Below are 22,740 nucleotides of genomic sequence, written 5' to 3' on the forward strand. Positions count from 1 at the left end.
CCTGAAAAATTACTTGCACAGGTGTGATGAGTAAGTCTTTGGATAAAAACAGATGCTTCTGAGACTGCTCTGTGAAATCACGCAGCTTATTTCACTATCATCTTTCAATGATGGTTTCTACTAGTCAGAGAAAACAAGCTTATCTATGAGGTGTGGCTGTTATTTCAAGGTTTAGATCAGAGATGTTAAAGGCAGAGCCTTTTGACACAAAGCGTAGCTACAGTTCTTATGACAACTTATGACAATCATTCTGTGATTCTGTGAACTATTCCTCTCTCCTCTGGAGCATGGGCTAACAACAGTGTTTCATTACATGTCGTGTAGCACCAGGCTCTCTGACAGACTTGCCATCTCAACCCAAGTGCTTGTTTCTAAATGGCACTTTGCGATGTGAATTTGAGTGACTGACCTTCACTTTGCTTTGCTTGCTGCCTGACTTCCAAGCTTCCCACTGTCATTAGGTAGCTTACTGTCTAGCAAAACACATTTGGGAGAAGAAATTCCTGTGAATTCTAAGAGTTGACTTTTGGGATACTGATTCTATAAGCTGACTAAAATTAAATGAGTATTAACAAAAGTATCTAAACAAATACAGAGTACTAACCTGTGTGTAAACAATCTGCTGACAAAAATTTATGAGTACAGCAGCCAAACCAGGCTATTGAACAGGCTACTGTAGTTACTTCTGCAGCGCATTGACTTAGGAAAGAATAGAACAAGTTGAACAGATATATTAAAAGACTTTATTCACAATAGAGAAATTTTTACAAATATAAGTTCTTAAAAATTAAGCATCTTGATCTATTATGTATTCCATCATTTCAGGATTTATATAAAGATGAGAAGACTAAATGGAATATGTACAAATCGAAACCAATTTAAATGTCTCAGAAATGGAAACAGTGTATGATGGAGTCACCATAGAAACAGTGAGCCATAGGACGTTGCAAAAATCTGTGTACAATCAACAAATATGCAATACATATTTCACAAATGATCAGAACAAGTTTGGTTTCTTTTCTCTATGAAACAGTATGGTTGCCTTTTAAAAGGATTTATTTCTTAGGACTTAACATATGCAGATTTAAATGTGTTATTTTGCTACACAGAAATGGAAAGAGGATAGGTGAGTGTGTTTATGCAAAGATTATACCCCTCCATAATGCAATTTCTTTTGCTCTTATGAATGAGTGGGGACACAAAGCAACCATTGCTAGCCACTTTCACACAGCTAGTTAAGTGAATGGGAAATAACATGAATGTTATCTCAGCAATCTAACAACCACTGGTAAGCAGTGACTGTTTCAAAATGATTACGCTCGCTTTGGTGTTCTGGGGTTATTAAAAAAAAATAAAAATAAAATCAATATATTCTCAGTTTATGAAAAGTTTTCTTACAGTTGGCAGATCTACACGTTGTACAATCTTCTCGTCTACTTACATTTCTTTACAAAAAGTACAGTATAGTGCAGTTTGTACATACAACCTGAATACCAATACCAGTCACATCAAATTTGTGCTCTTTCAAATCATCGTAACTATCAAACTAAAAAATACTCACACTGAGTGTCTGTATTACAAGTAAACAGTCATGACATGTATTTAAGCACGTAGGACCCAATGCATACAACAGTTTTGTGTTTTCCTGCTTTCTGAAACAAGAAGAGCTCATCAGGTTCTCCACTGTTTCTCTGAAGCTTATTAAATAAACACAAGATTGCTGGACACATTAGGGGGGAAGCATACTGTGGTTAAGAAAATCATGTAAAAAGAGGCTTACAAAATGCATTTCTCAAAAACCGCTTTTGTCTGAGTTATTGAAGTTACTTAACCGATATGGGGCCTATAGCAGTGCGTGCACTATCATGTGGTAGGTATAAAGATAAATAAGATGAAAGTATAATCTTTTTATTTTTTTTTAGGGGGAAGGTAATTGTGTATTTAGAGAGAGAGAGATAGCTATCATTTCTCTGTTGTAACTGGGGAAAAAACAGCTCCCTTATGAACACAGTTTCTGACAAAATACAGTGAATACTCCAGTACTTCACCGTTACAAATTCTGGATTATTGACATAAGCAGGAATTCTGCTTTTCAACAGAGGAGGGGCAAGGATTCCTTCTTCACTTTTCTCACACTGTTACTGTGACATGAGAGAATCCATACTTAAAGATAGAATACTTTTGCACAAGAGCAAAAAGTCTCAAGCCAACTTGCTGATTCTATCCAAGCAGGCTTTATATTAGGCAGCTGTGTATATATTTATATTCATTCTCCCTGCTCTGGGTCGCAGAGGCTCAGTAGAGTCCTTCTGTTAACTTCCACGTATGACTGCACAGCTCTGCCAGGCCTTTGAAAGAAGAAGTAGTGTCACTGGAGATACTCTTGCTTTGCCCCCTGTAGAAATGTCTTTGGCAGCTCACATGGCAGACTGTCTTCTCTGTCTGCAGTGGAACCAGACAGGCAGTGCTATCTTACACGCTCCAGAGGGAAAAGTTTATGGGTCACCCTCCCATGTTTATAAAAATATATGTGATGTTATCTTTGCTTTTGGCTTCCACATAAGTAAGGCCTATACTACAGACCTCAATCAGTATAGAAAAAGTACTAAAATGTACTCTGTAATGCCTAAATAAACACGTTTCCTCAGCTCTGATTAGCTACCCTGGATATGTGAGATGGACAGCGTACAAGGCTTAAAATTGATAACTGATCAGAGCCATTTGTTTTGTTGCAGTCAAATTAGTTCATAATGCACTTTCTCAAAAAGGGAAGCCAGGTGCTGTACCCTACTCAAAATATATAAAATTCATTCTTTCATTGAGTGAAAACATTTGTAGACTTAAAAACAATGTAAGACACTCCAAGCTACATTTAAGTAAAAGAAGGTATTGATTGTGCCTGATTCTTTTCCCTTTGGTGATACCACAAAGTAAAACTTTTTTTTGGCAAAACTGTTACCTTTCTTAGTAAACTAAGCTTCTAATCTAAGGACAATTTTACAACATAATGCATTTCTGTCACTTACAGAAGCCAGGATAGGTGCTTTCAGGAAGTTTTAGTTCTGTGCTGGATAATTTCCTCTCTGCAGGAGATGAATTTTCTTCTAGGCATCTGAATATGATTTTATTCATAAAGATACATTAAATTGCTTTGTGATAATCAAGTACAAAGACTAGTGTCAAGTTTGAACCAGTCTGAGTGCTTGAGAATGTCACAGAAAACCAAACTGTCTCTGCTATAATTCTCAGTTCAACTTCAAGGATAAATGCATTGAGTAGTTTTATTTTGTCTTTTTACTATCTAACCGAATGAATGCTACTGGATTAAAAACATAAAGATGGCAAGTCTCCTTTTCTTAATAAGAAACGATTATCTTATTTTACTCCATATTGGCCTGACTAAAGGCATCAAGATTACTCCACTTAGAAAAGGGAAGAAACTATTTACTCTACAGTAATATTCTAATAAGAACCTGAAAAACTAGTGTGCTAAATAATGTGCTAAACTCATAAGACTAGTTGAGACTAACTCAAACACATACTGCAGTTTCAGAGTTGTGTCTGCATGAGATGAAAATATTCCTATGTAGACTTCATTGACAATGAAATACATCAGATACTTTACCAAGTAATGATAGACCCGCATAAGAAGAGGCTGTCACAGTCACAATATTTGTCTTGGATGACACACAAAACAAATCAACATAGAACAAAAAAAGGAAAAGAAAAAAGCTCTTTATATACTTAATTCAATATGGCTTTTTGCAACATGGCAAAATATTACAGCTTAAAGCAGACATCTCCTCATGGAGGAGAAAAAATTTTGCAGTCAAATGAAAAGTATAACAGGAAACAAGTAGCATGCTGACCCTCTGCTCATTTTGGCCAAGGTTACACTGCAGACTAACAAAATCTGGACAGATGTTGTATTTCTCTTCTAAAAAGTGGTTCTGTTGATGACTGAAGTTTTATTAGTTTGGGTCCATTCATAAATATTTACTGTTAAAGAAAACAGACTGCAAAACGCTTGATTTAAGAATTTAACTCAAGGATTTAAAATAAAATCACATGCCCAAGTCCTGGAAAGAAACATAAGGAATGAAACAAGTTAAAACTTGATCTATTTTTCTTTTTCTTCTTTACTCTCTTTGCGAAGAATAGGGAAGGGATGAGCCTCTGTATTGAAGACCCAGTGCTCAAATGGAAGAAGGTCATCATCAGAAAATAGCAAATATAAGTATCTGGCAAGACAAAAAAAAAAAAAAGCAGGAAATGTGACCATGTCAGCAATCATTTTCAAGAAAACATGAATAGTCCTAGCATAATAAGGGTGAGCACAAAACTTTGGGGCTACTCAACTCAGGCTGGAATCAAGGGCAATAACAAGTGGAGACCAACAGCCCAGCTCCTCTGTTCTGTTAGAGGAAAAATATGTTTATGTTTTCAAGGATAAATACTACTTTATTTCCATATATAACCAATACGTATATATATTTTCCTCCTGAATGTTCAATTTATCAAGGTGAAGTAATGAAAATACTATAGTCCAATCTCATATTACTTCTGAGAGAAACATCTGGCCTAGGAATCCTGAAGAATAAAAGCCATCTCCTAGTACTAGGACCAAGAGGTTGTTGAGCCACTTATTAAGATAGCGTCTATTAAAGCCAGCAGTAAATAAAAATAAAAAAAACCCATCATTTTATTTAGTACAATGGTACAGTGTAGTAGCTTCTCTAACATGATTATTAAAGATATCATAGGGGTGAAACTCTCCTTCCTAAATGAAAATTTATTCTCAATCCCTATCCCCCATGAAGACTTTTCACAGAATCATAGGGGTTGAAGAAGACCTCTGGAGACCATCTAAATAAAACTTCCTACACTTATTAACAATTTTGGAGACAGTGGTATAAAATAAGGACTTTTGTTTTTTTCCTCTTAACAGGATGTGTGAGCTTACCATGCAACATCACTTTTTGTTCCCCCTCAGTCTGCAGATTTAAAATGAAAATTACGTGATGTATGCCTGATAAGTCCTCTGTGCTCTCAATTTGCTTCCCTAGTGTTGGCATATGTAATTAGAACCTACCAATGCTTGTAGATGTAATTTCTCACCAAACACTACCAAGTGTTTTTAACAAAAGTAAAGATCATTTTTAAAAAGTCATAGAATTTTCTTTACTGATATAAAAGAGAAAAAAATAAAAAAGGCAATTTGGCTTCCTGTCACCTAAGAAAAGCTCTACCATTCCAGTCAGATTTTGTTACATGAATGTCAAGGGTACTAATGATAAATACTTATCTGTAAAGATGATACATAGGACTACTTGATATTAATGCAAGCAACTTTCTTAACTTACTTGAGTGTCTCCGAAAGGAAGAAACTTTGCTGCACGTCATCATGGCTTTCGTGATTACTATAAACATCTCTAATACCGGAATAGCCACCATCTACTCTGCAATGTTTTTCCAGTGCCTGAAAACAGGTGAGGGGAAAAAAAAAAAAAAAGAAAGAAAAGACAAGATATTTAATAATATGAATAATCAGTCATTTGGTTGTATGACAGTAACACAAGTAACTACCACAAATTTCTGACAATTTTTATTTGATAAAGAGCTAAAGACTACATAGAGCTCCAGATGGAAATCTCTTTAAAAACATATGTGTAGTTTCACGTTTAAGAAGAGAATCAAAATGATAAATTCATAAAAGAAATGAACACAAACCAGTTTTCAGAGGGAAATGTATACTGATGTATCAGTGTTAAGATATAAGAACTATTCATTATTTTCTTTTTTCTATTTACCCTCTCTGTCATAGGCTTGTCTGTACAGCCTTCAGAGATCCTGTCATAGACACCTTCCTTGGTCATATTTTACTGCTTACAACTTACTGTTATTGAATTGAATGCTATGATTAAGATCAATCTTTTCTTTGACTTTTTTTTCCCTTAGTTTTGGAAAGCGGAAGCCAACTGTCCATTTCCTGTGTAAAATGTTGAGGGTTTTTTGGTTTTTCTTTTTCAATTATTTCATTTTTGATAGGGAAACATCTGATATTGGGCTGCGACTGAATTTCTTTCTGCATTAGATTCTATTTTTCTTCGAAAACCTTTCTGAAAAAAGACCTTTGTTTCTTGCTAGACAGAAAGCTACGTGATTAAATTCAATGTAAATATCCTGGAGAGAACCTACAATGATTTAATTTAACAACTCATTATTCAAAAACAAATCCTGAAAACGGTCTTTACCTGTAAACAATTTCTCACAAGGAAAATGACAGTGAGTATCATGGCTGACTATGTCTACCCAAGACCACCCTCCTCTGCAACACAGTGCTAACTGTGGAAATAGGCATGTGAGCAACAACATTCAAGCAGAAATACCTGGAGCTTCATCAAAACCCTGAGGAGGAGATGAAAGGCTCTAATCGCATTACACAACTAGTTCCTCAATTTCTGAAGTTATTACAAACATCACTGAAGTGACGATGAGATGTATAGATTTTCTTTCAGAAAATTCTATTCTGTATTTCAAACCACATATAGCAGAAACTAATGAAAAGGCACAAGATACATCTGAAAACAAGTAAGCAGGCAGAATAAGTGTTTTCTGATGAAAGATGGGACTAAAAGTCAACAACGATTACTGAGGTATCTATCACCTCCACCTGCTCTAAAAGCTGAGTCTTGTTGTGAGTAGATATCCTATGTTTCCTATGTTTCCTGGAGGTACGGTTAGCAATCTGCATATATTTAGCTTGCACTTCAAGCTCTCTACTGCTTTCACTGGAGGGTAAGCTGCCTATTGTACATTTAAAAGACATTTTTCTCCAGAAGAGATCCTTTACAATATAACAGGCCTATTTGTCTTCTCTTGTGTGTGTTTAAATTCTTTAATTTTCCTGGACAGTTTTACTAAGTGACAAATATACTTAAGTTTAAACTAGTAATTTCCCCTGGCTGGAATTCCTTTTCTCTCATCTACTTGAACCTGCAATGAATTTAAAATGCTGAATCTGTGCCTGGATTTTCAATGTCAAATACGAGATTATGTTTTCTGAGGCACCACAGAAAGAGAACTTGAAGGATAAAGCTAGTATTCAAGGAAACATCTGCATTTTAAACAAGGTGAAGCAAAATAAAACAAATTGCTTTTTTGGGTTTATATGCTCTAACGTAGTTTGAGCTTTCCTCAGGATAACCAGAGTTAATTGTGGAGAGACACCATATACATAACTGAATACACTGCTGTGTCAAAAACTAAGAGATCAACTTGCATCATTTTAGCCCTTTGGTGGTACTGCTTTGTGCAAATGTGGATCATCTTACCCCTGAAAGTTACTTTGCACTACACTAAAGGAACAAAACATTAAGTACCATAAAAACATATTTGTTGTAACCACTCTTTATCTGTCAGGAATGTCCTCTTGTGCCCATGACTTCCATTTCAGAACAGAGCGACATTCATACCTACAAGGGAGTAGTGGTAGGTGAGGAGAATTGACTTAACACATTTTAAATTAGTAGACCTTGGAAAATGAGAGTGGCTAGGATCAGTTATGCTAGTAATGGAAAACATAAATAAAGTGAAAATCAGTTGTCAGTCTCAAAGTCTCATAAAGGAAAAAAACAAAGGAAGTGTTATGAATTCAAAATATGTGCCATAATTATAATGCAGAAAGGGAGACATTCATAAGCTAAGCTGATAAAATCTTTCTGATTCAGTAAAAGTGGATTTTGCTGTTGGTCATCATTGCATTTTCTCCAGAAACTGAAGTACCTACAGAATGATCTTGGACAAACTGAGGCAGGAAAGCAAGCCTCCAGAGTGAAAAAAAATGGAGAGACAAGAGTGTTTTTTCAGACTATAAAAGTTAGAGAATGTTCTGCTTTGGAGAGCTTAACAGTTCATGACCATGACACAAGTGCAGCCTCTTACTACGTGGGAACTAGAAAACAAATATGAAGTACTGTTGTCAGTATCATGAAATGGATGTGTTGAAAATGGACATGAAATACCTAAAACTCAGCATTTTCAGACTAAGCAAATGGACTGATAGATACACCCCTCCTCCCCCCCCCTTCTTTTATTTTTTTCTCCAGTCTCTGCTTTCTCTTAATGACAACGGTGCTGGTAACTAGAATTCCCATATTCAGTGGGTAGGGAACTCCCAGAGAGGACAAGTATGGAGAGATGTGTTCTTTGGTGCAAGAATTAAAAGTAAGAGTGAGCTGAACTAGAGGTGTTCAAGAAACATCTAGATGCTATACTAAGGACACGGTTTAATGGGAAAATACTGGCAGTAGGTGGATGGTTGGACGATGATTTTGGAGGTCACTTCTATCCTTGGTGAATCTACGGACTTGTGCAGTAGTTGTGGTAAACTATCATGACACACGCTGGAATGAAAAAAAAAAAAAAAGCAGCATCAAGTAGAGCTGTATGGCCTAGAAACATCAAAGGAGAAAAAAAAGGAAAATACATGAATACTACAGCTGACTGTATGGATTCTGTGAAGTTGCAAGATCTGTTTTTGTGAAACACGCAGCTGCACACAAAGACAATGGAAGATGGGCCTGTACAGAACGGGACCAGCTGCATCTGCTGCAGATGGGCTCTAAAACGTTACTCTGGAGCTAGACTAAAGTAGCCACAAGAATGTTAAACAAGGAACTTAGGAAGAGCAATAAGAAGGTAAATAAGTATACAGACTTGAAATAAACACAAACAAACGGAACCAGGGCAAAGAACAATAATAATAATAAGGAAAACATTTTAATTGCTTATAACAGTATTAACAGTGTGGACAGTAACAATGAGTCAGGAAAATCATCTGGAAAAAGAACATTATAAACTTGGCATCACTGAAGCCCAGTGGGATGACTTCCATAAAGGGTGATTTCAAACATTTCAATTATAATCTATCTGGGAAGAGTCCAGTAGGAAAACGTATGCATATGGATGGTGTTAGAAAAGAAGGAAGTATGGGAACAGCACTCTATGGTAGAGGCTTTGCAAAAATGAATGAATGAATGAATAAATAAATAATAATTTGGAATCAGTAACTCAGCAACCTATCATTTAAAGACATATATAGCCAACGCCTGAAGACAGTAAACACATTGTCCTCAATAACTATACCCTACCTATCTAAATATAATGTCTACTGCAGATATAGAATTGCACAGAATATGCAAGAAATAAAGAGTTGGAAATTAGTAAAGTTCCACTATGGAAAGCAGATTTTACCATGAATTTAATTCCTTGACAGTATCTAACTGTCATGGTTTTGCAATGTTGTAATTTTGCTATCAGTATTCCACATCATAACATCATGTTAAGCATAGATAATTTTGACGAATCTGCTGCTCACAGAAAGAAGACTACATGTCCCAGGGAGCACCACGGTCAGTCATATGACCAGGACTATATAATCTCACTTCAGTGCTGGACTCGTTCTCTCGGATCCTGCCAGCCATGGGGGAGTGTGTGGAAGCGTTCCAGCCGTTTCGCCTAGAGTTACAGTAGGCCTCTCGGTTTCGGGACTCACTCTCTCTTATTTTACTTGATTCGTTAGCCTTAATTCCAATTATATTGCATTATATTGTGTTATTCTGTATTCTGATATAGTATTTAGTAAAATAGTGTGCCTCCTTAGATCGTTGCCGCTGTATTTATTTTCTCTTTCCTTGTTTTCTTTTCCTTTTGGGATAGCGGCCCTGCAGGCCGTCTATACCCCTGTCATGGGTGCCGGTAGATTTTAGGGTAACCTGTGACATAATTGGTGGAGAATGCGGGCAGATTGCCAGCAAAAGTGGGCATAATTTGGGCAAAAGTGGGCAAAAACTGCAAAAGCTGCTGTTTTTCCTGCTGTTCTTTTAGCTTTTACAGAGCTACGAGTTTTTTTTTCGTTAAGGAGCTATCTAAAGTTTACGTTTCTGCACCTGGGAGCTTGACCTTGAAAGTCCAGGCGGACTGCCAATACCCCGGAATATTTTGTAAACTTTTAGCTCTGCTATCTCGTTATTGAAGAGAGGAAAAAAAAATGTGTGCTCTGTTAAAACTGCTAGTAAAACTGCTTTTCAGGGGACTGCATGCTCCTTGTCCCTTCCCTGAATCCATTATGCAGTTTTTGAATGCCCATTTGACCACACTGTTAATTTCCCTGAACATACTGTTGGTTATTTTATTAATCTCACTCAGTATCTGGATTTATAACATTCTGAGGAAGTCTTCCCCAGAACCAGAGAATACTGAGTGGCAGGGAGTGTGGAGAGGCTTTGAGGAGACTTTAAAAAGGCAGACATCTTCAGCGTCATGGAGCTTTACTCCTGAACACTTGAAGAATCCTGAGAGCTTGATCGCATATTTGAGGCAGGAATGTTGCGGCACAGGCAGATCTCAGGAGGCACAAATGATTTGGGGCCTGGCTAATGCCTATTGGGCCTTATTCAATTTTGAAGCTGAGAGAGAGAGTCTCAGAGCTGAAAAGGCAGAGAGGGAAAAAGTTTTTGAAGCTGAGATGGAGAGTCTCAGAGCTGAGATGGAGAGTCTCAGAGCTGAGAGAAATGACCTCCTATATCAGCGTGACACCCTCCGGTCCGAACTTGATGCCCTCTGGTCCAGGCAAGGCGCACCCCAGTCTGAGCGAGTTGCCCTTCGGTCTGAGCGAGATGCCCTTCGGTCCGAGTGTGACACCCTCCAGTCCGAGTGTGACACCCTCCAGTCTGGACACGACACTCTCCAGTCCAAGTGCAACACTCTCCAGTCTGAGCACGACGCCCTCCAGTCCGAGTGTAACAACCTCCGGTCAGAGCAAGGCTCCTTACCGAGCCCAGACGAGGCAGCCTGTAGCGGAGCAGCGCAACCCCAAGTGGACAACACCGGTCTCGGCTCTCCCGGTGGGTCTGTTCCATATCTGGAAGGGGTTGGTGCGCTTCCAGGCTGAGCAGGCGCCCACCGCTATGGCCATGGGGCAGGAGAACTGCACTGCCCCCATCCAGCCCACTGGAGGCCCGGCTGTCCGGCATGAGGGGTGGCCTTAGATGTGGCTGAACAGGAGAGGTGGCCAATGCTTCATCTTTATACTGATTCATGGACGGTGGCAAATGTCTTATGGGGGTGGTTGCAGCAGTGGGAACAAGACAACTGGCAACGACGAAGAGGTAAACCTATTTGGGCTGCTGAACTGTGGAAAGACATTGCTGCCCAAATAAGAAACATTGTTGTAAAGGTGCGCCATGTAGATGCTCACGTGCCTAAAAGTAAGGCTACTGAAGAACATCAAAATAACCATCAGGTTGATCGAGCTGCCAAAACTGAGGTGGCTCAAATAGACTTGGACTGGCAGAACAAGACTGAATTATTCCTAGCTCGATGGGCCCATGAGACCTCAGGCCATCAAGCAACAGATGCAACATACAAGTGGTCCAGAGACCGAGGGGTGGACTTAATTATGCATGCTATTGCTCAGGTCATTCATGACTGTGAAATATGCGCCATAATTAAACAAGCCAAGAGGAGGAAACCTTTTTGGGGGGAAGGGCGATGGCAAAAATATAAGTATGGGGAGGCATGGTAGGTTGATTATATCACCTTGCCATGATCTCGCAATGGTAAGCGTTATGTGCTCACCATGGTGGAGGCAACCACTGGGTGGCTCAAAACATACGCAGTACCCCATGCTATCGCCCAAAATACCATATTAGGGCTGGAGAAGCAAGTTCTATGGAGGCATGGTACTCCAGACACTGCCCCAGCAGTTCCACTCCTATCCCTGTCACCTGGGCAAGAAGCAGAAGCCCATGGTGAGGATGGTGTGGATGTGCCAAGTGAGCCACCCCACAGTGAGGGGGGGTCATCCTGCAGCCACGAGGCCTGGGTTCGCTGTTCCCCTATGAGGGTTTGGAGCTGAACCTTCCAGGCCAGTATGTGAAGCTGCTGGCACCAATGTGCGCCCCGGTGGCACGGTGGTAGAACTGCCGCTTGCAACGCCGGAGGTCCGGGTTCGAATCCCCGCTGTGGCACAAGTGGTAGAAGTGCCGCTCTGCTACACAGAGGGCTCAAATCCCGGGAGTTGGACTCAATGATCTCTAAGGTCCCTTCCAACTCGCATGATACTGTGATACTGTGATCACCTGCTGGGGAGTTTCTTGATGAGCCTCTCCTTGATGCTTCTGTTCCACTGGACGGAACAGATGACTTGGAGGATGGCCATACCACCAGCAGTGATGCTGGTCTGCTTCTCCCCTCTGCTTATGCTCTGGGCTCCTGCCTGACATCCAGATTGATGGAGACAGAGGAGGACAGTCCCGAGAAGTCCTCCGTGCAGCAGCCCTGTAGCTTAGGGAAAGGATGAATGCACCTTGATGTGGGGGAGGCCCCACTAGTGCTGCCTTTCCCCTTTTTCTCCCTCCACCGTTATCATGTTCCTCTTTCCGGCAGTTTTGCCATTTTCTCGAGTTAGTAAATAATAGTGTGTTAAGTTACGGGGTTTTATTTTCAGCTTATGGATTTGCATGAAATAGATATAAGTTGTTAAGAAAATAAGGTTGCTGATTACTCACAACTATATATGTGTGTGTGTGTGTGTAATAAGCATAATGTAATGATGTAGAATAAGGGGTGGAATGTCATGGTTTTGCAATGTTGTAATTTTGCTATCAGTATTCCACATCATAACATCATGTTAAGCATAGATAATTTTGACGAATCTGCTGCTCACAGAAAGAAGACTACATGTCCCAGGGAGCACCACGGTCAGTCATATGACCAGGACTATATAATCTCACTTCAGTGCTGGACTCGTTCTCTCGGATCCTGCCAGCCATGGGGGAGTGTGTGGAAGCGTTCCAGCCGTTTCGCCTAGAGTTACAGTAGGCCTCTCGGTTTCGGGACTCACTCTCTCTTATTTTACTTGATTCGTTAGCCTTAATTCCAATTATATTGCATTATATTGTGTTATTCTGTATTCCGATATAGTATTTAGTAAAATAGTGTGCCTCCTTAGATCGTTGCCGCTGTATTTATTTTCTCTTTCCTTGTTTTCTTTTCCTTTTGGGATAGCGGCCCTGCAGGCCGTCTATACCCCTGTCATGGGTGCCGGTAGATTTTAGGGTAACCTATGACACTAACAACCAAAATTGAAATGCTCTTCTTGCACAAATTTGAGATACATTCAGTATCTCAGAGAAAGAATATGGTGGAGTACAATTACAGACTTTTGTTGCTGTACAGGGAGCCAGCAGATGTCATGTTGCAGCCAGGTACATTGAATTGTAATGCAGTAATAGCTCTCCAGTAGGGTCTCACAGGGACAGGTAATTGTGCAACAAGTCAGTGTGTTCTTTCCTGACTATAGAGCAAGCTTCTACGACTAGCAGAGGACCATTCTGAAGTTACAATCATACATTCCTAGAAACAAGATGTGTTGGACAAACTGACAAACAGAATGGTTTTAAAATCCCAGAAGGCAATAGCCCTGCAAAGGACTCAGGGGTCATTGACAACAAAACACCGCAGGGAGTTTTGCTTTCTTTCTGTGTGTTTTTCTTTAGAATACAGAGCCACAAAATTAATATTCTTTAGCCTCCTTAATCTTCTCATAAGATCTCAGTCCACTTAAAAATCTCAAAGAGTGATAGGCAGATGGATACTTTAAGAAGTACAACATCAATGTGAGGAGAAAATAAATGAACTCTGGAAGCACAGTATAAGCCCATGTCTGGAGGACAAAACAAGGTAAATCCAATGGTATTCATGTCCAACAGTAAGACTGATTAACCACTGAAATAAGGGAAATAACCTCATACCACAGAGTGGCTTAGGTTGGAGGAGACCTTGAAGATCATCTAGCTCCAACCCCCCTGCCATGAGCAGGGTTGCCAGATCAAGCTGGCCTGGATCCCATCCAACATAGCCTTGAATGCCTCCAGAGATGGGGCATCCACAGCCCCTCTGGGCAACCTGTTCCAGTGCTTTACTACCTTCTAAGCAAAAAATATCATCCTAATATCTAACCAAACTCTTTTAGTTTAAGGCCACTCCCCCTTGCCCTATCACTGTCAGACCACATAAAAAGTTGTTTCTGTTTCTGCTTGTAAGCTCCTAAGTTAAAGTACTGGAGGGCTGCAATAAGGTCTCCCCAGAACCTTCTCTTCTCTAAGCTAAATAAGCCCAACTAACTCAACCATTCTTCATAGGAGAGGAGTTCCAGCCCTCTGATCATCTTCATGGCCCTTTTCTGGACCTGGTCCAACAGCTCCACATCCTTCTTGTTTTGAAGGCCCCAGACTGGGACACAGTACTCCAGATGGGGCCTCATAAGGGAAGAACAGAAGGGAACAGTCACCTCCGACTCCCTGCTGTCCACCCATCTTCTGATGCAGCCCAGGATACTGTTGGCCTTCTGAGCTGCAAGAGTGGAATGCTGGCTCATGTCCAGCTTTTTATCCACTAAGACCCCCAAATCTTTCTCCACTGGACTTCCTGTATCTGGAATTGCTTCAACCCAAGTGCAACACTTTGTACTTGGCCATGTTGAACCTCATTAGATTCTTATGTGCTCACTTTTCCAGCATGTTCAAGTCCCTCTGGATGGTGTCCCTTCCTTCTATTGTGTCATCTGAACTACCCAGATGCTTTGTGCCATCAGAAAACTTGTCAAGGGTGCACTCAGTTCCACTACTTACATCACTGATAAAAATGTTGAAAAGCACCAGTCCCAAAACAGACCCCTGGGGGACACCACTTCTGACTGGCCCCCACTTTGACATAGAACCATTGACAACAACTCTCCGGCTACAACCATCCAATCAATTTTTAATCCACATAATCAAATCTGTATCTCTCCAATTCTGAGATAAGGATGTGGTCTGTCAAAGGCCTTGCAGAAGTCCAGGTATATGACATTAGTTGCCCTTCCTTTGTCCACCGGTGACATTTCTCCATCACCAAAGGCCACCAGATTGGTCAGACACTATCCACCCTTCATGGAGCAGTGCTGGCTCCCTCATGTGTCACAACATGTCTTCCAGGAGGAACTGTTCCCAGGCACAGATGCGAGGCTCACCAGCCTGTAGTTCCCTGGGTTCTCCTTTCTCCCTTCCTTGAATATGGGAGCGTTGTTTCCCTTTTTCCAGTCACCAGTGTACTTTGCCTAACAGCCATGATATTTCAAAAATGATGGAGTGGCTTGGCAACTGTATCAGCCAGTTCCTTCAGAACCCTGGGATGTGTGTAGTCTGGCTCCATAGACTTGTACATATTCAGCCACATGAGGTGGTCTTGGACTTGCTCCAAGATTTTGAGATTTTGCCCCCCTGCCCCCCCCTTAAGGATTCAGGAATGCAAAAGGCATGAGAAGCCTGACTGGCCATGAAGAAAAAGGCAAAGAATGCTTTAAGTACCTCAGCCTTCTCCCTGTCTGAGAAGGCCAGCACTCACTTCCACTTTACCAGAGGGGACGTGCTCTCCTTTGCCTGTCTTTTCTGCCCAATGTATATAAAGAACCTCTTCTTGTTGTTTTTCATGTCCCTCATCAAATTCAATTCCATCTGCACCTTGGATTTCCTGATCCCATCCCCGCACATCTGGACAGCTTCCCTATATTCTTCCTAGGCCACTCATACCTGCTTCTGCTGCTTATACTTTTCATTTTTTTTTTTTCTCTCAGCCTGACCATCAGGTCCTTGCTCAGTCATTCTGATTTCCTGCCTCATCTGCCTGCTTTCTCATCCTGGATGATGGAGGGCTCTTGTGCTTTCAGAAAGGTATCCTCAAAGTGCTGCCAGCTCTGTTCTGTTTCTTTTTCCCTAAGGACAGTTTCCCAGGAGACCACTTCCAACAATTTCTTAAACAGCCTGAAGTTCAATCTTTTGAAGTTCAGAGTCCTGATGCTACTCTTTGCTAGGCCCACGTTCCTTGTGATCATGAACTTGACCAGGGCATGGTTGCTGCATCCCAAGCTGCTTCTGACCTTAACCTCTTTTGTGATTGATCTTATCTGTTTTCTGCATTGGTGAGCAACAGGTCTGGCAACTTTTCACTTCCGGTGGGTCTGTGCAATAGACTTATCGTTGATGAACTCCGGGAGTATTCTGGATCACTTACAGCTCGCCACATTGTTTTCCCAGCAGATATCTGAGTGGTTTAAATCCCCCATCAGGATAAGAGCCTGTGAATGTGACACCTCTTGCAGCTAAAGCAAGAAGGCCTCATCAGCAGACTCCCCTTGATCCGATGGCCAGTAGTAGACCCCAACCACCAGATGTTCTTTATTAGTCTAGTCCCTAATTTTAACCCACAGGCTCTCAACCTTTTTGTTGTCTATTCACTTCTTAACAGGGGGGCAACTCCTCCATTCCTCCTGCATTAACTATCCCTTCTAAAAAGCTCATAAAACTCATAACCCTGAATCATAATATTCCAGTTACATGAGTCATCCTACTATATTTCCATGATGGCAATATGATTGTAGTTTATACCACAATTTTCAGTTCCTCCTGCTTATTTCCCATGCTGTGTGCATTTGTAAAGAGTCACTTCAGTTAGGCATTCAGTCACATTACCTTCTATAGTGAGTCCTCCCCAAAACTCTGGGAAAAATTTGACGTTTTCCCTTGCTGGTTCCTGAAGTTATAGTGTTCCCTTACTCTTTTCTGTTCCTCAGCAGTACATCCCCTTCACTCGTCAAATTTAGTTTAAAGTCCTGATGATGAGCTCTGCCAGCTTGCTGCTTAGTAAATTTACCATAAGATGTAGCTGGATGAGGGCCCCTGCTAACCCTTTGTCCCTACAACTTAGCTCTGCCATCCCATATCTTGTCATGACTTGCTATGACCCTTTCCCCCTTCAAATCTAGTCTAATATCAATGAGCCCAGACAGCTCCTTGGCCAGTATTCTTTTCCCCCTGCAATCTATGTGGAACCGATCATCATCAGCCATCAGGTCAGGCATCAAGTAACCCACTCCATGGTCAAAAAAGACACAATTCCTACACCAGACTCTCAGGCAAGTACTTATAAGATGGGTTTTCCTGGTCCTCTCCATATCCCTACGTGCAAATGAAGGGACAGAAGATAACACTTCATTCATGAACAGCCCCAGTCCCCTGAAGCCCACAGGCTTCTCTCAGCGACTTCATCACTGCCAGCCTGAACTATCAGTAGAGGATAAAAGTGACGGATTTGACAAGACAAGTTTTGCAGTGTAGAACGTTCATGTTGCTAGATTCAGCATTATTGGTTGAAATTCAAAGATTGTGGGACACAGAAATTGAAATCTTGATGAGACTGTTATTGTTAATGGAGCTCAGTCCAGATGACCTGTTGTTAAAAGTAACTCAATTTTAGAATGTTTGGTACTATCTGGACACTTAATCTTGGCCTTTATCACCCTAATTAAAATCATTTAACATAATTACTATAGAAAATACACTTCATATAGCTTCTTTGCATGTATAAGACTTAAATATGTCATATTTTCACTTTCCACTCACATGCAGCAATACTCAGCACCTTCAACAGAACATTCAAATATGACCCTGATCAGGGAAATCACAAAGTATTTTTTAAGTATACAGTACCAACAGGAGATGAGTCAGCCAAAATCATCTTATCTCATTTACTAAATGAATCTCTGGAAATTTGAGTTGATATTACTGATTACTTACTGCTAAGCAAAATCCATATTTTGTTCAATAGCTCACATAACAAGATACTAGAATTTAATAAGAAAAGAATCCTGTAGAACATTACCTCTACAGCTTCCCATGCCCACTGCCTGTACTTTGGGTCATGAGTAAGCCGCCACATGTACATGTAGGTCTCTATGACTTCAGGTCGTAGGATGTAGTATTTTTCATTTTGTCTTGTAGCAATGGCCTCAACTCCACCATCAAATCTGAATGCTTCTGGCCCCAGTTTCATGCCTACCCAATATAAAAACATATGCTGAAGGAAAGGCATTAAAAGGTTTCAAATCATGTAACCTGTCAAATTTCATACCACATGAGGCATGCAGCCTAAAATGTATATAATTTTTGACAGGTAATACAGCAGCTCCTTTTTCCCAATATTTTGCAAATAATTCACAGTGCTAAAGGGCTATTTTTCATCAATGTCTTAAACAGCAGTTCCAGTTTGAACAGCGATGTTAACATTTGCATTCTGAGCAATTTTATATAGTTAGAAACATCTTAGGTTTTCCTTAAAAGATGAGGATATTCACTTTTCTGTGTTGAAAATACAATCTGGGACCTGAAATGCTGCCAGGACTATTTTTATAAGATGAACGAATCCAAAGAAATTTCCTGCACAGAGATTCACTTTCTTTATGCATTTCTTTGTTTGCAGTATTATATATACCAACAGAATTGTGAATAATTTTTTTTGTGTGTGTGCATAAAGCATAATTAATGATGCATAAATGAACAGATCCCCTCCCTGACTTGTATTTGGCTATGAAGAAATTGGAAACACAGAAAGAAAAAAAAAGCTGTAATGTTAGATACTACAGTGAGTAGCTGTAATCCACATGTACAGAAATTATTTATGAAACAAAGCAGCCATTTTTAAAGTTACTTCTGAATCAAAGCAACATTTTATCAGAGAAAGCACTGAGAGTTTTTGCAATGATTCAACTTTTATTCACCACTGTGAATTAAGCATAGATGGCTGCCTTCATAAAACCAAACTCTCTGATACTGTACTTACTTGTACGATCGTAGGATTCATGGCAAGTTCTAGCAATTTCAGCACCAAGCTCAATGTGATGGCCTGTCTTGTCACTAGGTGCTCCATCTGCTCCTAGAGCAAACATGCCTCCAGCAAAACAAGTCAGATGTCCCATCTTGTGTTCGAGCAGTCCACCCTTCCACTCAGCGATGTATGTCAGTCCTCCACTTGATTTTCGAATGAGGTGGGTCTCTATGGCCTGTGGAAGCACATTATTTATTATTATTATTACTACTAATCAAAAATTACCGCTTGGTAAAGCATGAAAGACCAAGACAAATTACAGAGAGACCTTAAGATTGTTTTATAGGTCAATTGGTTTTATTTTGTGTTGACTTTGCTTATAAAGTAAAATGGATGTGCTGGCACAAATTCAAAGTGTAGCTAAATCAACATAGATTAAAATATGTTGGTAAGGATGATTAACACTGCCACAACTTTCAGCAATTTATGCAGTATATCTTATACAAAAGGCCTAAAAAATAAAATAGTATTTATATATTTTTCTTCTCCTTCCTAATTTGAACATTTTCAGATAATTTTATTTTTAATGGTGATTAGCAATTACTTTAGTGTCCATATTTCCAATCTGAACTCTGAGAACAAATTCATTTATTGATATAAATTCATGTGTATTATATGCAGGTCTAAATTCATATTCAAAAAATCTGAGTGAGTGTACTAAATGATGCTGGGCTTTTGGGACTATATGGCACTCCCAATCAAGACCAATGAATTCCCTCCAAGATTGAATTCTTCCATAGTCATAAATCAAGAGCAGAGAATCTGAGACTTCTAGGGGAAAAAAAAAAAAACCTAAGCAGAAGAAGAAACACATCTCTGGGAGAGAATTAGAAGTGGGTGCTGATAGCAATGTCTGGTCACCAATTACAGAATCCAGGAAAACATCCATATGTTTGCAGGGGAACAGAATTAAAACAGTGGTGGTGATGCAGGAGTGCACACTAATTAGAGACACACAGAGAGATTAAGTTATTTCCTCTAACGGATAGTGGAGAGGAGATGAACAACTCTATCACACATTCAGTTAACCACCATGCATTGTACAAGAGAAAGAAAATTAATAAAGCACCAGTGCAAAGAACCATTAATAAAAAAGCTAGGATTAAAAACACTATGTAATAATGAGAAGATACTGATTATAGTTATTTCTTCCCATTTAAACATCTGTAAAGGTTGTTTCATAAGCATGAAAAAATCTTCTGTAAACCAGAAGCATCAGCAGAAAAATTCTACAAGTTTTACTTACTATGTAGCTCTTTTTGGGGGGTTGGTGGGGTAGGCAGGAATGTCATATCAAATGATATAGTTTGTTTTCCACTATTACTAGTGCAAAGCATGCTGTGAGGGTGTTTTCTGCCTGCCTCCAGGTCCATTACTGTCTTAGAAAGATAATCAATCTTTTTGTTTCCTCCTGGATTATATACTTTTAGCACTGGATGCCAAGTGAAAACATACCTAAATTTTAAAGCATCAGCAAATAATGAAGTTTTCTATATTTTAAACAAAACCTGTGTAAATCAACCGACTGAAAGCGGAATTAAACACAAAGGTACGGCTTTTTAAAATAATGCTCTTTGAAATGTGTTTTCTTATCAGCTATCTCACTGAGTATGAAGTTCCTTAACGTATAATTAAAGAACTGATAGAACAGAGTTTATAGAACCTGTCACAAAATGTACAGCTGCATAAACAGGTGAAATTTATGGGAAAATAGAAATTTTTGGAAAACTCCCAACATCTTTCAGTGCGCTGTTAGCGTTTTTATATAGCAGTCTGTATACTCCAATAGGATACCTTATTGCTAAAACTTTACACAACAGTTTTGTGGGAAATAGCTTTCAGACTACTTAGGCATTCTCAAGGATAAGTGGTCTAAAATCAAGTTCAGAAATGAAAAACTTAATTTAGTGACGCTTCATTAGACCTATCAGCAGGGTTTCTCCATCTCACCAAGTCAACAATTCTGTTAATGCCTGATAACTCTGTTGGTCACTTTACAGTTGATTAAGAATTTATTACAAAAACAAACAAATTAAAAATTGATTGATAAATAAATTTACTTATATTGCCTTTCTTTTTTTCTTAAATGAAAGACATACTGAAGCATTACTGTACCTGACAGAAATAACATACGCATTCAGAAGTACTAGAACCACACCAGACTTTATTATTCTAGTATGAAAATGGATTTTGATATACCAGTAAGCCTTTCAGTGTCATGCTTTTTGTTCCCTCTCCTTTTTTATTTACCTTAACTCTGGATAAAATGTCAAACTGGAAAAAATAATGCCTATTGGAGAAATTTTAAAATCAATTTCAGAAACTGGTGTTAAAAAATAACCTGATGCTAATTGATATTAAAATGTTGCAAAATAAGAATAATTTCCAAATAGTTCTTACTTTGGAGAGAACATTATACATTATACCGATTTTATTAATGAGCCCTATTAAGAACTAGTACTTACAGTTATTCATAGTTATCTTCACTATGTAAGCATTTTACTTAAATATCTTTTCATTATGTAGCTGTTTGATATATTACGGAATCTCAAATTGCCTTGTTATACTCAGTACAACTGCAGAGCCTGAATGCTAGAGTGGCTCCCTCAGGCACTCCTCATAAGACTTGTGCTCCACAGCCCTCACAATATTTGTTGCCCTTCTCTGGACACGCTCTGGGGCCTTGGTGTCTTTCTTGTAGTGAGGGGCCCAAAACTGAACGGGATACTTAAGGTGCTCAAAGTACTTGACAATAAGAAATATTTAGCATTAGAAAAGATCAGCACATTTAGAAAGCCTCAAAAAGGTAAATGATTTATGTATTAATAAACCCATAGTCCATCACGTAAAACAAAATACCTAACACAACTATCAACTATTCTCTGAAATTATAAACTGTACAGGTGACAGCATGTACATTAAGATGTACGGCAAAGCCTCCCTTTTCCCAACAAATCCAGCTTAACTACAGTTGAATTTCAGAATTTACTTTGAAATATTGATAAAGTACAAGGTAGTGTTTCTATAATGCATTATCATACTACAGTATTTTCAAGGTAAATAATAAATGAAAATCTCTATTTTTTCAATGATCAGTTCAGAATCTATATTCAGTGCACCACAGCCATTCAATAATCATCTTCTGGAATTTTTAAACAGTTCAGTTCTAACATTTTAATATTTTTATAGGTTAAATCAGTAAGCACTTTTAAAACGGCACATAAAACTTTTTTTTGAAGGGAATTTCATACAGCTTTTAAGTGCCATCAGGACAGACTGAACAAAGATTTTTGTTTTTTAAATACGCTTGAGGTCTGGACCAAGGTTAAATCATTGGTTGGAATAAATGGACAAGTATTTAAGGGTAAAAAAATCTGAAGACAAAGTTAAAAAAGTAGTAGGATGAGGAAAAAATACTATCAGTTTAAACAAGAATATAACAAGTGTCTGTACTTGAGGAGTTGGATGAAAAGCTTGGGCTTATGAGCCTATAGCAAAATGCTGATAGCTATCTGAAGTGCTGTGGGTGAAGTTCTGGCAAGGAACTGAAGTTGCTAAAACAAATTGTTATAAAAGAAGATTAGGTAGCAATTTGATAAGGATCCACCCAAGTGAAAATTTCTATTTGGCAGAATTAATTTTTCAATTTCATACTCAGAATCAATTTAGTTTTGTTTTGACATAATTATCTTCACATTTCAAAAAGGCACACATTTATTTTAAGTGCAGCTCTAGTATAACATAGAGCCTTTCTACAAATAATTCCTTCTGATTTTCAGTACTTGTAGATCAGCTGGTGTCATATTTTCACTATGGAGACTATTTAATTTTACTGCAATGAATATGCTCAACACAAACCAGTAGACAACATCTGCAAAAATCAAAAAAGGCTAGAAGAATGTGATCTGTGATTAGCTGATAAATACATTATTGATGGCTAACTGTTAGGAGCCAGCACGGATTTCCTTTTAAGCA

At 39.1% G+C, this 22,740-nt stretch overlaps 1 protein-coding gene across 1 annotated transcript in view; it reads right to left on the reverse strand.

Annotated features, from left to right (window-relative positions):
• Nucleotides 1–722: 722 nt before the first annotated feature.
• MAN1A1 (mannosidase alpha class 1A member 1) overlaps nucleotides 723–22,740 on the reverse strand; it is a 148,136-nt gene continuing 126,118 nt past the window's right edge. The window contains exons 9-12 of the mRNA XM_072332956.1: nucleotides 18,721–18,940; nucleotides 17,764–17,936; nucleotides 5,364–5,479; nucleotides 723–4,241 (exon numbers count right to left, since the gene is read on the reverse strand). Coding sequence (XP_072189057.1) covers nucleotides 4,121–4,241; nucleotides 5,364–5,479; nucleotides 17,764–17,936; nucleotides 18,721–18,940 — 630 coding nt within the window. The 3' untranslated portion in view covers nucleotides 723–4,120. The remainder of the gene's footprint in view (nucleotides 4,242–5,363; nucleotides 5,480–17,763; nucleotides 17,937–18,720; nucleotides 18,941–22,740) is intronic.

This window comes from Excalfactoria chinensis, chromosome 3 (assembly GCF_039878825.1).
Source record: "Excalfactoria chinensis isolate bCotChi1 chromosome 3, bCotChi1.hap2, whole genome shotgun sequence".
In the NCBI taxonomy this organism is placed as follows: domain Eukaryota; kingdom Metazoa; phylum Chordata; class Aves; order Galliformes; family Phasianidae; genus Excalfactoria; species Excalfactoria chinensis.